General features: G+C 34.7%; 1 protein-coding gene across 2 annotated transcripts in view; it reads right to left on the bottom strand.

Annotated features, from left to right (window-relative positions):
* Positions 1–10,245, bottom strand: part of LOC117100409 (CD63 antigen-like) — a 14,185-nt gene extending 3,940 nt beyond the window's left edge. The window contains exons 1-4 of one of the 2 annotated variants that reach the window (XM_033240085.1): positions 10,214–10,245; positions 7,658–7,745; positions 5,093–5,284; positions 3,271–3,345 (exon numbers count right to left, since the gene is read on the bottom strand). In XM_033240085.1, coding sequence (XP_033095976.1) covers positions 3,271–3,345; positions 5,093–5,284; positions 7,658–7,729 — 339 coding nt within the window. In that variant the 5' untranslated portion in view covers positions 7,730–7,745; positions 10,214–10,245. Of the gene's footprint in view, positions 1–3,270; positions 3,346–5,092; positions 5,285–7,657; positions 7,746–10,213 lie in introns of those variants that run through there. The other variant, XM_033240086.1, reaches the window with a different exon arrangement.
* Positions 10,246–13,013: the final 2,768 nt, after the last annotated feature.

The raw sequence follows: 13,013 nt of genomic DNA, 5'->3' as shown, positions 1-13,013 counted from the left end.
GCGAGCACCCCTACTAGGGATGGATACGTGCGCCTAACAAAATGACATTATTATTATTATTATTATTATTATTATTATTATAATATATATATATATATATATATATATGTATATATATATAACACAAAAAATGAGAGGTTCAACAGCAGCTTTGATTAGACATATTTATTACTATTTAGTTTCGTGCTACACATACATGGTGCAGCACTCTTCAGATAAAATAGTCGATTTCCACTCCGCCACTATATATATATATATATATATATATATATATCCGCCACGGCACAATAGAAAAAACATTGTTATCAATTGTAATTTGCGCGGAAGATGAACAAAAAAATACAGTTCACAAAATACGTTCTGGATTAATAAGCCATAGATTGTTCTTAAGTCTACAAAAAAAAGTATTAAAATATCAACGAATTATTTTGCGTATTTTAATTAGTGAGAAACATTTTATTGTTCCAAATTTGATTATAAGCTAACGTACTGTACTCAATCTAGAAATTAAGAATCAAGCAATTAAAGTTTTGATTTTATTGTTCATTTTTTGGATTTATCAAGGGATGAGTTCATTTGCAGTTTGACAGGTAGCAGGATCAGGGCAGAATGACATGCCCCAGAGCCTCGGGGTCCTGTGTGAGAGGTATTATGTATCGACAGTCATATGCAAGCGTAATATATCGTAAAATTTTGTTAGTCGTTAGTGTAGGCCTATAGCGCAGCTTATCGTAAGCAAAATCGCAACTTATGAGACCGGCTTCATAGGCCTAATCGTATACATCGAACGCTAAATTAGACTGTTACTGTTACGTCTCGTTTTTTGTTTGATTTTTTTTTTTTTTCGTTTTTTTTATTGCCATTGGGAAGGTGTTTTAAACTCGACATCTTCATTCAGAGTGGAAAAAAATTAGCTGCCATTTTCTTTCGAAGGTTAAGTTTCATCGGCCGTAGACTGTTTTCACCTTCTCTAATTTCCTACCTCTGATCGAATTATGACTTTGGTGCTCAATTCGAAGAATAATCAGTAGAAATGTAACTATAACGATGACTAATATAATGTGGATTTTCACTCAGTTTTGATTTTTTTTGTCGTAAAATACCGGTAAACAATAGGCCTTATTTGTCATTTTTTCTACGTACCGTAGTTAATAATATTATAATGAAAATAAGAGACGCCTCCCGGCCCACACGCTCTTAGGTGGATGTCGGCTATTCGACTCAATTGCATAAGCCCCGAAGGACATCGTTAAGGTAATGGAGGTTTTGATGAAATTGCTACTTCCAACAACAACGCATGTATTATAGTTCATTATCAGAAACTATTGGGCATCCATTAGCTTGCAATTAAAAAACTAAAGCATGAACACTATTAGCGTTAAGATCAATCTTTCCTTCGACTGGTCCGAATTATTCTCATCATACAATATATGGAATAAGTATGTACACCGTGTATATAATAATAGGACTAGTATACAAAACTCAAGGAGACATTACGTTATAATAGGCTACATAAATTAGACTATGGAGTTACAGGCATAACAACGTTTTCAAAAGGACATCCAAAATTTAATGTTGCATCATTCACTATCTGCAGATATTTCTCTATCTGTATCCATGGCAATATTGACATACAACGCAACAAATGTGGGTATAAAAAGTTTCGAATTACTGAATATAAAATGTTAAAAATATCTTAAGATAACATGTACACTTTTATTTTGTTTTGTTTTCTGATATGCTGGTTTCATAGTTAACCTGGGATAGATAAAAACTAGGTCATAAACATATATGATGAAGGAGAAAGACAACTATGGAAAAGTTAATAATTCGAAGGTGGAAGAAAGGTGAGAGTAAGAAAGAGGTATAAAACAATGAATGATGATCCTAAAAAAAACACAAGGTGCTATTGATCGAGCAAGGCCAAGCATCGATACATAAGTCGTAACATAAATACCCGTGAGCAAAGAAGAATGAGATAGAAGAGACAGTATAGTAACCCACGTATTCACGTCAATGCTTAGCTCACATTATTTTTACCCTTCTAAAGGCCGATTCAGACATAGTCGTACGACGCAGCCCCACGCGATTCATCGTCGGAATACATTCTTAAGCCGTCGTGAGAATATTAAACATGTTTAATATAATTTTCGATGCGACTGTCTCCGACGCAGACCATCGCGTCTCTGTTTAACTCGCACAGATCGGACGCGTCAACAAATCGCGTCGGACTGTGTCGTACAACGTCTGAGTTTTGAAGACGATCATAATGAAAATGACAATTGTGATGATAATAATGATGACGACAACGTTTATGATGTTGATGGTAATGATGATATGCCTTGATGGTGGTGATAATAATAATAATAATAATAATAATAATAATAATAATAATAATAATAATAATAATAATAATAATAATAATAATAATAATAATAATAATAATAATAATAATATATTTCAAACCATATATAGAGGGTGACGTCCTTCCAGCGTATCATATCTAGAAGGTCGGTCGATCAGGGGCCTCTTAAATAAATGAAATAATGAGATGTTTTAACAGTCTGAATACGAGGCTTAGGGATTAAATATATCTTTTAGTAATGAGAAAAATATCATGTGCTGTCACAGGACTTGAACCCAGGACCTTGGCTTTGGAAGGCAAGCATCTTAACCATCGAGCTACATCTTCATTACCGAGATAATAATAATGATGTGCGGATGATACAAATGTTATAATAATGATGACGATTATCATGATAGTGATGAAATAATAATGATGCATTTTGGTGATTTAAGCATAGGCCTAACAATAATTATGATTATTTCGATGATGATGGATGATGAGAGTGAAAATGATTTCCCATCTAATAATTTTATAATAACGTTGTATTAAACAGTTTGGTTTTCACACGTTTTTGTAGAATCAGAAATTCGAACTTATAATGTAAATTACAACTAAAAAAGGTCGCTGCAACGCTGTTTTAACGTCATAATCATAACGTTCACAACGTTAGTGAATATTATGATAAGAGTTTGTTTTTGCGGGTAATGGTGATAATGATTATGATGATGAAGATTGCTGTTTTTTCCCACCTCACTGTGTTGTGCTACTGTTTTAGGTCGATTTAAATAATGAAACGCTGTACAACTTGATTTTTTAGATTTTGATGACACGTACATTTTGTTTGTATAAATGCTGTTGAGGATGACAATGAAATATGATTATGATGACTATAATAGTACTATAGACATACGGTAACTTCATACCTTGTCTTGGTACACCAGTGCCATAATACCAGCCGTAAACTCGGCAAAAATGATCACTGCTAACACGATGGCGTACTGCAACATAATAAAAACAATGCAAATAAAGACAGATGCTAAGTGCAATGATGATATTAATTAGTTAATAGGACAAAACAATAAATAATGTAAATGTAAAATTTTATAATAATAAATAGGCCTAATGTAAATGTAAAATTTTGTATTTAGATGAACGCTTATTAAACTGAACAGTGCTATTGTCACCTGTTGAATCCAAAACTCCAGTGGGGAGTTAGTCATAGACACCGAGGAAGATCTAGTCCAAAGGCTTCAGTTCAATGGGAGTTAATCGTGAGTCCATTTCATTTTTAAATATATTTTGATCGCATATATTCCCAATAGGGCCTATGTTTGCAGTGCGGAAATGGTTAAAAGATTTAACAAAACTAGAATCAGTTCAAGTGAAACATTAATTATTCTTATGGCAACATTGACCTTTCATAGGCCTACTGCTATATGGTTGGAAGATAAGATTTAACATTGTGCATTAAAGACACTACAACCAAGGATTACAATGAATTTGTCTAAAATATTTTTAAAGCCGTTGGTCCCGTGTGCATTTGTGGCCCATGTTCACGTTAAAGAACGCAGTACACTCTTCGGAATAGGGGATTGTCTTCCGGTGTACTGACCAATCACCACCAGAAGGACCCCACTGGAAATAAGTCTTCTTCTAGACTTTTGTGGATAATCCTTGGTGTTCACACGAATAAATCCAATCAAACAACTTCGAGTTTTTCGTCAAATATGCCTTTTTTGTCTTAGAAAAATCAGTTGTATAACATATCATTTTTTCCTCCGGAGCCTGGTTTTGAATAATGAGCTAACAGTAGCTGACTTTCAATTTCCATTTATAAGCCAAAATATGAACAAATATTATAACATCAAAGACTGGCACAGACACTCGACCAGTACGACTTAATTGGGCCTACAGTATGTAGCGTCCTCTGTCGGTGAACTTAACAAAGTGACGTAATACAGTATTTATACTTAGTAGCACAGAAACTCATTCCTTCCCAGTGCTCTCCATCGGGCAAATGATAAATTGTGTATGTGGTTTTCTGTTGTTATTTAACTCAGTATTTATTTATTTATTGTATAGGCCTACTGTAGCATAAATTATATTTATATTGTCTCGTGATTGTTACTAAGTACCCATGTAGAAACATCATGCATGCATGTATGAATGTATATATATGACCAATAAAATAAATCCGAATTTAAATTATAATTCGTCATGTTAATGTTAGCAGATGACAGACTCCAGACAGAGCACGCAGAATGACGTTCAGATGAAATTCCAAGAAACAATATCGAGATTACATTTCTACTTCAATCAAAACTTCAGCCACCAAGCCATCACACCATTATAGCATGAAAAACATTAATGAGACTGGAAAAAGAAAATGTCAAAAACATTTTTGACAGACACAACATTCAAGCCTAGATTATTTGTATTAACTCTATTCACAAAGTTACCGTATATTCAATGATTTTGATTTTTCAATTGACAAGTGCACCACGTTTTACATTCGGTGCTCGACGCTTCATGCGAACCTTAGCTAAAAACTTTTTTTTTGCATGCAAAGGGGATTTTTAGATAGTGAAGCAATTGCAGTTTACGTTCGTTAACGTTGCGTACACAGGGGGAATCAAATTCAAAGGGGTGGTGGGGTGTAAAATATTTGTGAAACTGGTTCGTAATGTACAACGTATTCACACTCGAAAAAAAATCTTTAAAACAATCAATTTAAAGCAAATTTACCGTCAGCAATATGTATTTATTTTCCTTTGTATTTCCATAGAAACCGTATACGCCAGCAAGGATGGACATTGTGCTAAAGGTGATCGTCATGATGGCTACCACGTACAGGGTCTTCTCATCAAGAAGGTACGAAAAATTATCCGAAACTGTATAGAGCCATATTCCCAAGCCAAGAGTACCTATACCTACTAACTAAAAATAATTCATCTTTGTCAGCGTAGTCGGCGTAGTAAAAAATGACAGCAATATGATATGAAAATCTAATCATTTATGTAATGTATTATGATACGATATAATGTACAGTTCATGAAATGATAGGCCTACATAAAATAAATAGGATAATAATGAGGACGCGACGATATGACACGCCAGTAATATAATAGGCCTATATGATATGATACGAAACGATACTATATACGATGCGGTATCTACGTTACACTCGGCATGTCGTGAGTTGATAGGATATGAAAAAATATATACCTTAATATGATATGATATGACATGCCTATATAATGATCTGGGCATATCTTACATTATATTTTCTTTCGGTGTGAAAAAATAGATAAATCATAATAGTACAAAAATGTCTTTCCAGTAGAATCGAATTGGGCAGTAGACCAGGAGGCAGTCCCTCGAGCCCAACGGATCGTCAAACGCTCACAAGTTTAAAGTTTCATCAGAAAGACAGTGTAGTAGGCCTATTCAGTGAAACCAAAGTGCAGCATCGATATATTCAGTGTACAAAAGGTGCATGGAGGAAATATTCCTCCATGGTTTAAGCAACGGAGCTAAACTGAGATAAGATGCGATGATGAGGTGATATGATATAATCAACAAATGCAATGCAGAGCAATAAAATACAACGGAACGTAAGAGACAACACAACAAAACACAAAACAAAATCTTAATAATATCATAAAAAAACAAACTGGAACAACGCCATGAAAATAAACGTTTACATACCCGTGTGGTATAATGTTTACTACGCGTGTTAAATCACAATTGTTTGTTATGTTTGCCTTTATATCGTGATAAATATCATTAATTTGAGTCGTATCCTGTTTCACAGAAATTATCAAGGGCATAAGATTCATGACACAGTCGATTCAAGCGTATTCATAAGGTGTGATTTTGGGAGATTTCAATATGTATATGGTTCAGGAATTCGGATGAAATCAGCCAATTCTACAATTAGCCAGTAATCAAATTGGTAATTTTGTTTACGACCTGATGTGGTACCGTATGTGTGCACGCAATACAAATGTCAGAACCTGTGTCTAAATAGGACTTACTGTATACACTTTAATTCACCGCCGGACAGTAGGTTACATTCATAAAAAGTTTGTTAACTGAATGGTTGACTGAACATAAGAGTGACGTCGTGTTGATAAGTGTTGTTTTAAATCGCACTTGGAATACTCATGCTATGAAAATAATTATCATTGATGTCCAAAATGTGTAAGTAACCATTTATGCGCGCAACTGGACAACCTGATCACAAGTCACTTGTCAATACATCTGATTCGTTTTTTTTTTCTTTGCAAAGACGACTGTTTACTTATCATTGATTTGCTAGTTAAGTGAAAGGTTGTTCTCAAGCACGATTTCACGTCTACATCAATGAATGAAATGTTTCACAGGTATCTCTATCGTCTAACAGGAGGTGAAAGGTTATAATGACCAGAGGGTGAAAGCAACATTACTTAATTGGTAAGCCAATGGAGAGAGTGTAACTGTATACAGACGAGTGTGCAGACAGTCCTATTGATATAGTATACTGTACCGGTATCTTTCTTTGTAGTACCATTTGTTCGTATTAGGTTCCATGAGTTGGAATTTTCTATTTATTTTGGAGGTCCAGCTTACGAACTATTTGAGTTATTGAGCTTATTATATCACGGGTGGCGCCAGCGGGGTGGGGTCGAGAGGTTCAGGGGGAGGGGCTAGGGTTCCCGTCGGGGACAGTTCCCCTCCCCCCCCCCGCGTTCGGGGAGAAAAACCACAATTCGTCGGAGAGAAAAAATGTATATGTACTTTCAACATATTACTAGACTCCAAAATCGCTTAAACAAGCTTTTGAAACCCCTAAATTGTCATATTTTTCTTGAGGCTTTGCCCCCTGCAACACCTCCGAGAGATTTTGAGCGACGACGTCTGTCGGGAAAATCCTGGTGCTACCACTGGTTTATATATAACAAAACAATATATTCTGTATGCAATTATGTTAAAGCATGGTTAAAGCCATCAGTAAAATAGCAGTCTACTGTGACTGTCATAACAATTGCTCAACATAAATTTGTATTCACGTGAATGAAATGTATTCACCTTTTTTTTATGGCTCCAAATTATCATTATTTTTTGTATATAATGCGTTAAATTAGTCTGGAATTTACCCGCGAAAATGGGTCATCTTTTCATTTCTTTAATTTACTTTAGGGGGCCTACTTATTTTACTTTACCTTTTAATTACTTTTTATATTACTTGACTTTGTTTTCTTTTTCATTATTTTGTTTTACTCTACTTGTTTTTGTTCACGGAATTATTATGGAAAATTCAAATCTTACCAAAACCAGTATGCTTGACGTATATAAAAATGTTTTAGCAAAACCTTTCCCAAACTCAGAACAGTCTACCATTTTTATTTCTGTTAGCCTGTAGAAACAAAGCACAAGACACCATCGAGTATTAGGGCTATCTTTTAAGACAACGAATATTAATATTTTCACAAGACACGAGATACAATATTATTTGTACAGTCTCTTTGTAAACATGGCACAAGATTTGTGTTGACTGGCCAATAATATTTGTATAAACCTGATAATGATTATGAGATGTTAAACTACTACAATAATAATTTGTATATGCCTACAGCAGAAGTACTATAGAGCAGTTAAAGGGTGCCATCGAGACCCTGTAAACAATCATCGTATTGTAAATAGTCGCTCGCACATTGCACATCCTCGTCAAGTGTGTATCTGCGGGAGTGGGTGCGGGGATCGAGGCGCACGTCTCTCCAAGAAATACTCGCGCTCCCACCCAGTCGCCCCTCCCCTCTTAAAAAAAATAATTTTGCGAGCTAGCGCCCACATTTGATCATCGAGCCCCAAACGTGACATTCGCGCTCCTCATCAGCACCCTCTCCCCACCCCCTCTATTTCAAGATTCCTACATACGCCACTGTCCTCGTTCAGATGCTGCACATATTTTGTTGAATAGAAGTAGAGGTAACCAACCAAACATTAGTAAAAACCCCTTATCACTATACAATATTAAAAATGCATTTTATTGTTAAACAATATATATGCAGTGGTAGAATATATTTTCTGGGGCGTGGGGCGCAAGCTGTCCGACGGGGGATTTGAGCTCTTAGGCCTGAGCTGGGAAAAGGGTTTGAGAGGGAATTCCCTCTCTCAAATGAGATTTTTTAAAAGAAAAGAACCTGTGGATGGTCGGAATGGCACTGTCAGATTGTGCGACAGACGTGTTGGCTTGGTGTGGGCCTATTTATATATTTCCTATGATCTGACTTCCCGACGAGCTCTGTCCGGCTAGGGGACTTGACCTGTCCGGTGGGCGCTTAAGCCTCCCTTGCCCCTGCTCACGCCGCCACTGTATAAATGTAAACCATGTCATAAGTTGACAGTAATATCGCGATGATCTGGACTGGTGAAAGTGTGGAAACTCATCAGTGTAGGCATTTCAAAATGGCATAAAAGCACCGCGAAATCCCCAAAAAAATGATCATCAAATCCGAGAATCTTTTGTGGGTTTTATTAGGACCCCAGGACAGTGACGTAACACCTGCGAGTTCCTATTGGCTTAAGGTCCAACTATATATGAATCAGTATTTTTTACCAGGACCATGGGACGTAAATCGGCCAACCGGGGCTCTTAAAGTAACATGAACGTGTAATAACACATCAAAAAATTCAAAAACACTAGAGCGGACGGTAGATGTGCCTCTAACTCCAGTGCGGCTATAAGGTAAAGGTAATATAAACGGGCTATTAGATACTATTGGCATAATACTATTATTGTGTCACCCGGCTTCAGTTATTTTTGAGCAAAGTAAGCACCCACGATGTTAAATATTAGACAAATACTTTACTTTATAAAGCTATGTCCACTATCAAATTTTATGTGGCAGGTGTGTGTGATGTTCTCATATATGGACATGATGATGTCATATTATACCCAAATATGGGCATATCACACATATTTGTCACATAATCTGATAGTATGGACATGTGAGCTTTAAGCCCTGTCCAGAATATCAAATTTTATTTGAGCAAAACATGTGAAATACCTAAATATGGTCATGATGACATCACATCAATCATGATCATAGCCACATCGTGACTATAATATTAACTTACAACAGTTATTTTTTTTTTAATTTAAAAGTGTGGCAGATTTTTAAACATATAAGTCTGATCAAACATTCACTAATGGTACTGACACCACCAACTGTATGCTTAGCTTTAAGACACGTTTATAGCTTTGATTCAGATAACAAATAATGAAATATGAGCCGTGTAACATCTATAATAAAAAAGGCTATGAAAGTGATGAAATGGGCCTATATTGCATTTAATGTGGAGTGTAATACGCACAAGCTTTGTGATTGGTATAGGGAATTGTTGTCGTTCAGTGAAGATAATAACGCTACTGTTATTTTTCCACTTTTATGACGCAGACAAAGGGACTACAATTTATAAAAGGTAACCAGGCAACTCGCCTCTGCCTCACTTAATCTAGCTTCCTCCAATTCAACATATTCCTTCATACAAAATCGTACCAAAACATACTAATTTTTAAAACTCGCATAAGGTTGACTTTCCTCCAGGCAAACTCGTCTGTAACTTACCTTCCTACAAATTCGCCCCTAGCTAGCAGTTACCCTTTGTTTATAATGTAGTAAGTGTAATGATGCATTACCAATGATAATATTTTCATTCCATAAATAAATAAATATGTATATATATATGGGCCTACTGTATATATATATATATATATATATATATATATATACATATATATATATGTTATTAATATCTAGCACAATATTTTTATACCTAAATGCTATACTATTGCTAGTGAATGAAGTAATATGTTCTTACCTATGGTCGTAAAAGCATCAAATGCTTTGGGCTGTGAAATTGGCTCAAAGTACAGTCAAATAGTTTGATAAGGATGATCAAATGTATCTCGACTTCACCTTGATAAGAGAGGTTATTACGTCAAGTCTTTTGTGCCGTTAGAGGAGGTACTAATGAAGTTGGATTTTCCACCTACAGACGAAATGTGTAGAGTGATTTACCAGTGTCTGTATTTCTTTGAAAACCTAAAAAAGATTTCATAATACTGTAAATATAACACTGTCCAAATGAATTGGAAGAATTCCTCGCCCTCTATATTAATATTTTAGATGATGATGATAATTATGAGTATATGATAAAACTAGAACAGTCACTCCATGAGTGCATATCTCTGCCTTATGCATTGATACCAAACAATACACACACCGTGTATGGGTGATTCCATCATCCTCATTGCATTCAACTATGACACTTCAATATTTAAATCTTCAATTATGTTTTTAAATGGTATTTTCTATTGCATTGTTAATAAAATTATCAGAGATTTTCAGTGATTTGTATATACACACAGTTTAAATTTATACTTTAAATGTGTTATATGGATATGTCAGACATAAAAGTTGATTGATTGATTGATTGATTGGTTGATTGGTTGGCTGATTGATTGATTGATTGATTGGGACATAAATGTGCACTTCATTTAATATTATGTACAGTCAAATAGTTTGATAAGGATGATCAAATGTATCTCGACTTCACCTTGATAAGAGAGGTTATTACGTCAAGTCTTTTGTGCCGTTAGAGGAGGTACTAATGAAGTTGGATTTTCCACCTACAGACGAAATGTGTAGAGTGATTTACCAGTGTCTGTATTTCTTTGAAAACCTAAAAAAGATTTCATAATACTGTAAATATAACACTGTCCAAATGAATTGGAAGAATTCCTCGCCCTCTATATTAATATTTTAGATGATGATGATAATTATGAGTATATGATAAAACTAGAACAGTCACTCCATGAGTGCATATCTCTGCCTTATGCATTGATACCAAACAATACACACACCGTGTATGGGTGATTCCATTATATTTTTTTATGCTCGAAGGTAAGTTCAAGGGAAAAAAGTCGGATTTTCCGTAACCTTGCCTTGTCCTTTTAACTTTCCTTCCCAAAAGTGAATAATCTCTTTCTTAGAGTATTATTTACTGTTCCACTAAATTTTATGATGATCCATTCCTCGTTTTTGTATAATCTTGCAAACAGACAGACAGGGGTGAATACTGGTACATTACTGCCTCGACGGTGGTAATACTAATAAGATTAACAATAAGCTAATGGTGGGAGAAAGAAAATACTCACCTTCTAGTACCAATGCCCTTGATTTATTTCTAGCCAAATTTAGGACGGTGTTGTTGTCCAACCAAAAAACAGCAACATTTAAGCATCATCCTCATTGCATTCAACTATGACACTTCAATATTTAAATCTTCAATTATGTTTTTAAATGGTATTTTCTATTGCATTGTTCATAACATTATCAGAGATTTTCAGTGATTTGTATATACACACAGTTTAAATTTATACTTTAAATGTGTTATATGGATATGTCAGACATAAAAGTTGATTGATTGATTGATTGATTGATTGATTGGTTGATTGGTTGGCTGATTGATTGATTGATTGATTGATTGATTGGGATATAAATGTGCACTTCATTTAATATTATTTCATACAGGTATGCATGTTTAATTATTGCAGTTTGAAATGTTAATAGAAGATTTTACACTGTTTATACAGTATTTGTTTATTTTTTATAATTGCATTTTTCTCATTTTATACAAATCGCTGTTATAGAAATAGTCAACTCAGTTACTGACACATGCGCATTAAAGAGCATTGTTTATACATCATAAATACATGAATTTGTGTTTTACAGGGTTGTCTAGATTTTCAGTCGCGTAAATTAGGCAGCATCACTCATTAGGAAATACATTAGGCTTAATTAAAGTAATATAAAATCAGCCCACCGCCTACCTTTCAATTATTTACCCTGAAGGTTTTGCTATCAATTGGAAAACATATCACGTTATATCTTAGCTTGTGCATCGTTTTCAATACCATTTGATTTGTCTATACAAATAAAACAGTTTATTATATTTAGTCTCAATTCAAATATTTAAAAAAAAATTGGGCTTTTAGAAAGATGTATTATATGTTATTTTCTTTGGCTAAGAACACTGCATGCGTTTTCATTCCGTTTCTTACAGTAACAACAATAAACGCATTTCAACAGCTCACAGCTAATGGATAGCCGAGACAATGTGAACACACATTATTATAATGCATATCATCTGCATGTTATAGAGATTTATTAATTAACAATTACTTAAGATTGGTCGCGGGTATTTGGTTAATTATATACAGTAAACTTTTACTACTGTGTAACTGAATCGTACCTATTGCATTTACTATGTGTAAACACCAAGTGTAACTCACGCAAAAGCCTGAAGAGGTTGTGATGCCACCGGTTCGATGACGTATGCGTCGATTTTGGTCATAGAAAGAACACTGGCTAAAAAAATGTCATGCCTCTAAACAAAATCAAAGAGGACCTATGATCGATCGGGTACAGTTAAGAAACTAAGCCGTTGGACTTGATTTTCTCTAATTGGTAATTCTCCTTGGTAAATGTTAAAGAAGTATAATATGTAAGTCCAAGGCACTTGGAGTAGTTTTATGTAGTTTTTTTTTTCTTTCAAATCGCCGCGTTTACACTCATTATAGGCATTTTCTCATGCTGTCTTACATTTGATTATTTTG

This window comes from Anneissia japonica, unplaced genomic scaffold, assembly GCF_011630105.1.
Source record: "Anneissia japonica isolate Jap-2015-1 unplaced genomic scaffold, ASM1163010v1 scaffold3338_len356548_cov189, whole genome shotgun sequence".
In the NCBI taxonomy this organism is placed as follows: domain Eukaryota; kingdom Metazoa; phylum Echinodermata; class Crinoidea; order Comatulida; family Comatulidae; genus Anneissia; species Anneissia japonica.
Note: the sequence above shows the minus strand (reverse complement) of the source record. Positions and strands in the feature narration are given on the sequence as shown.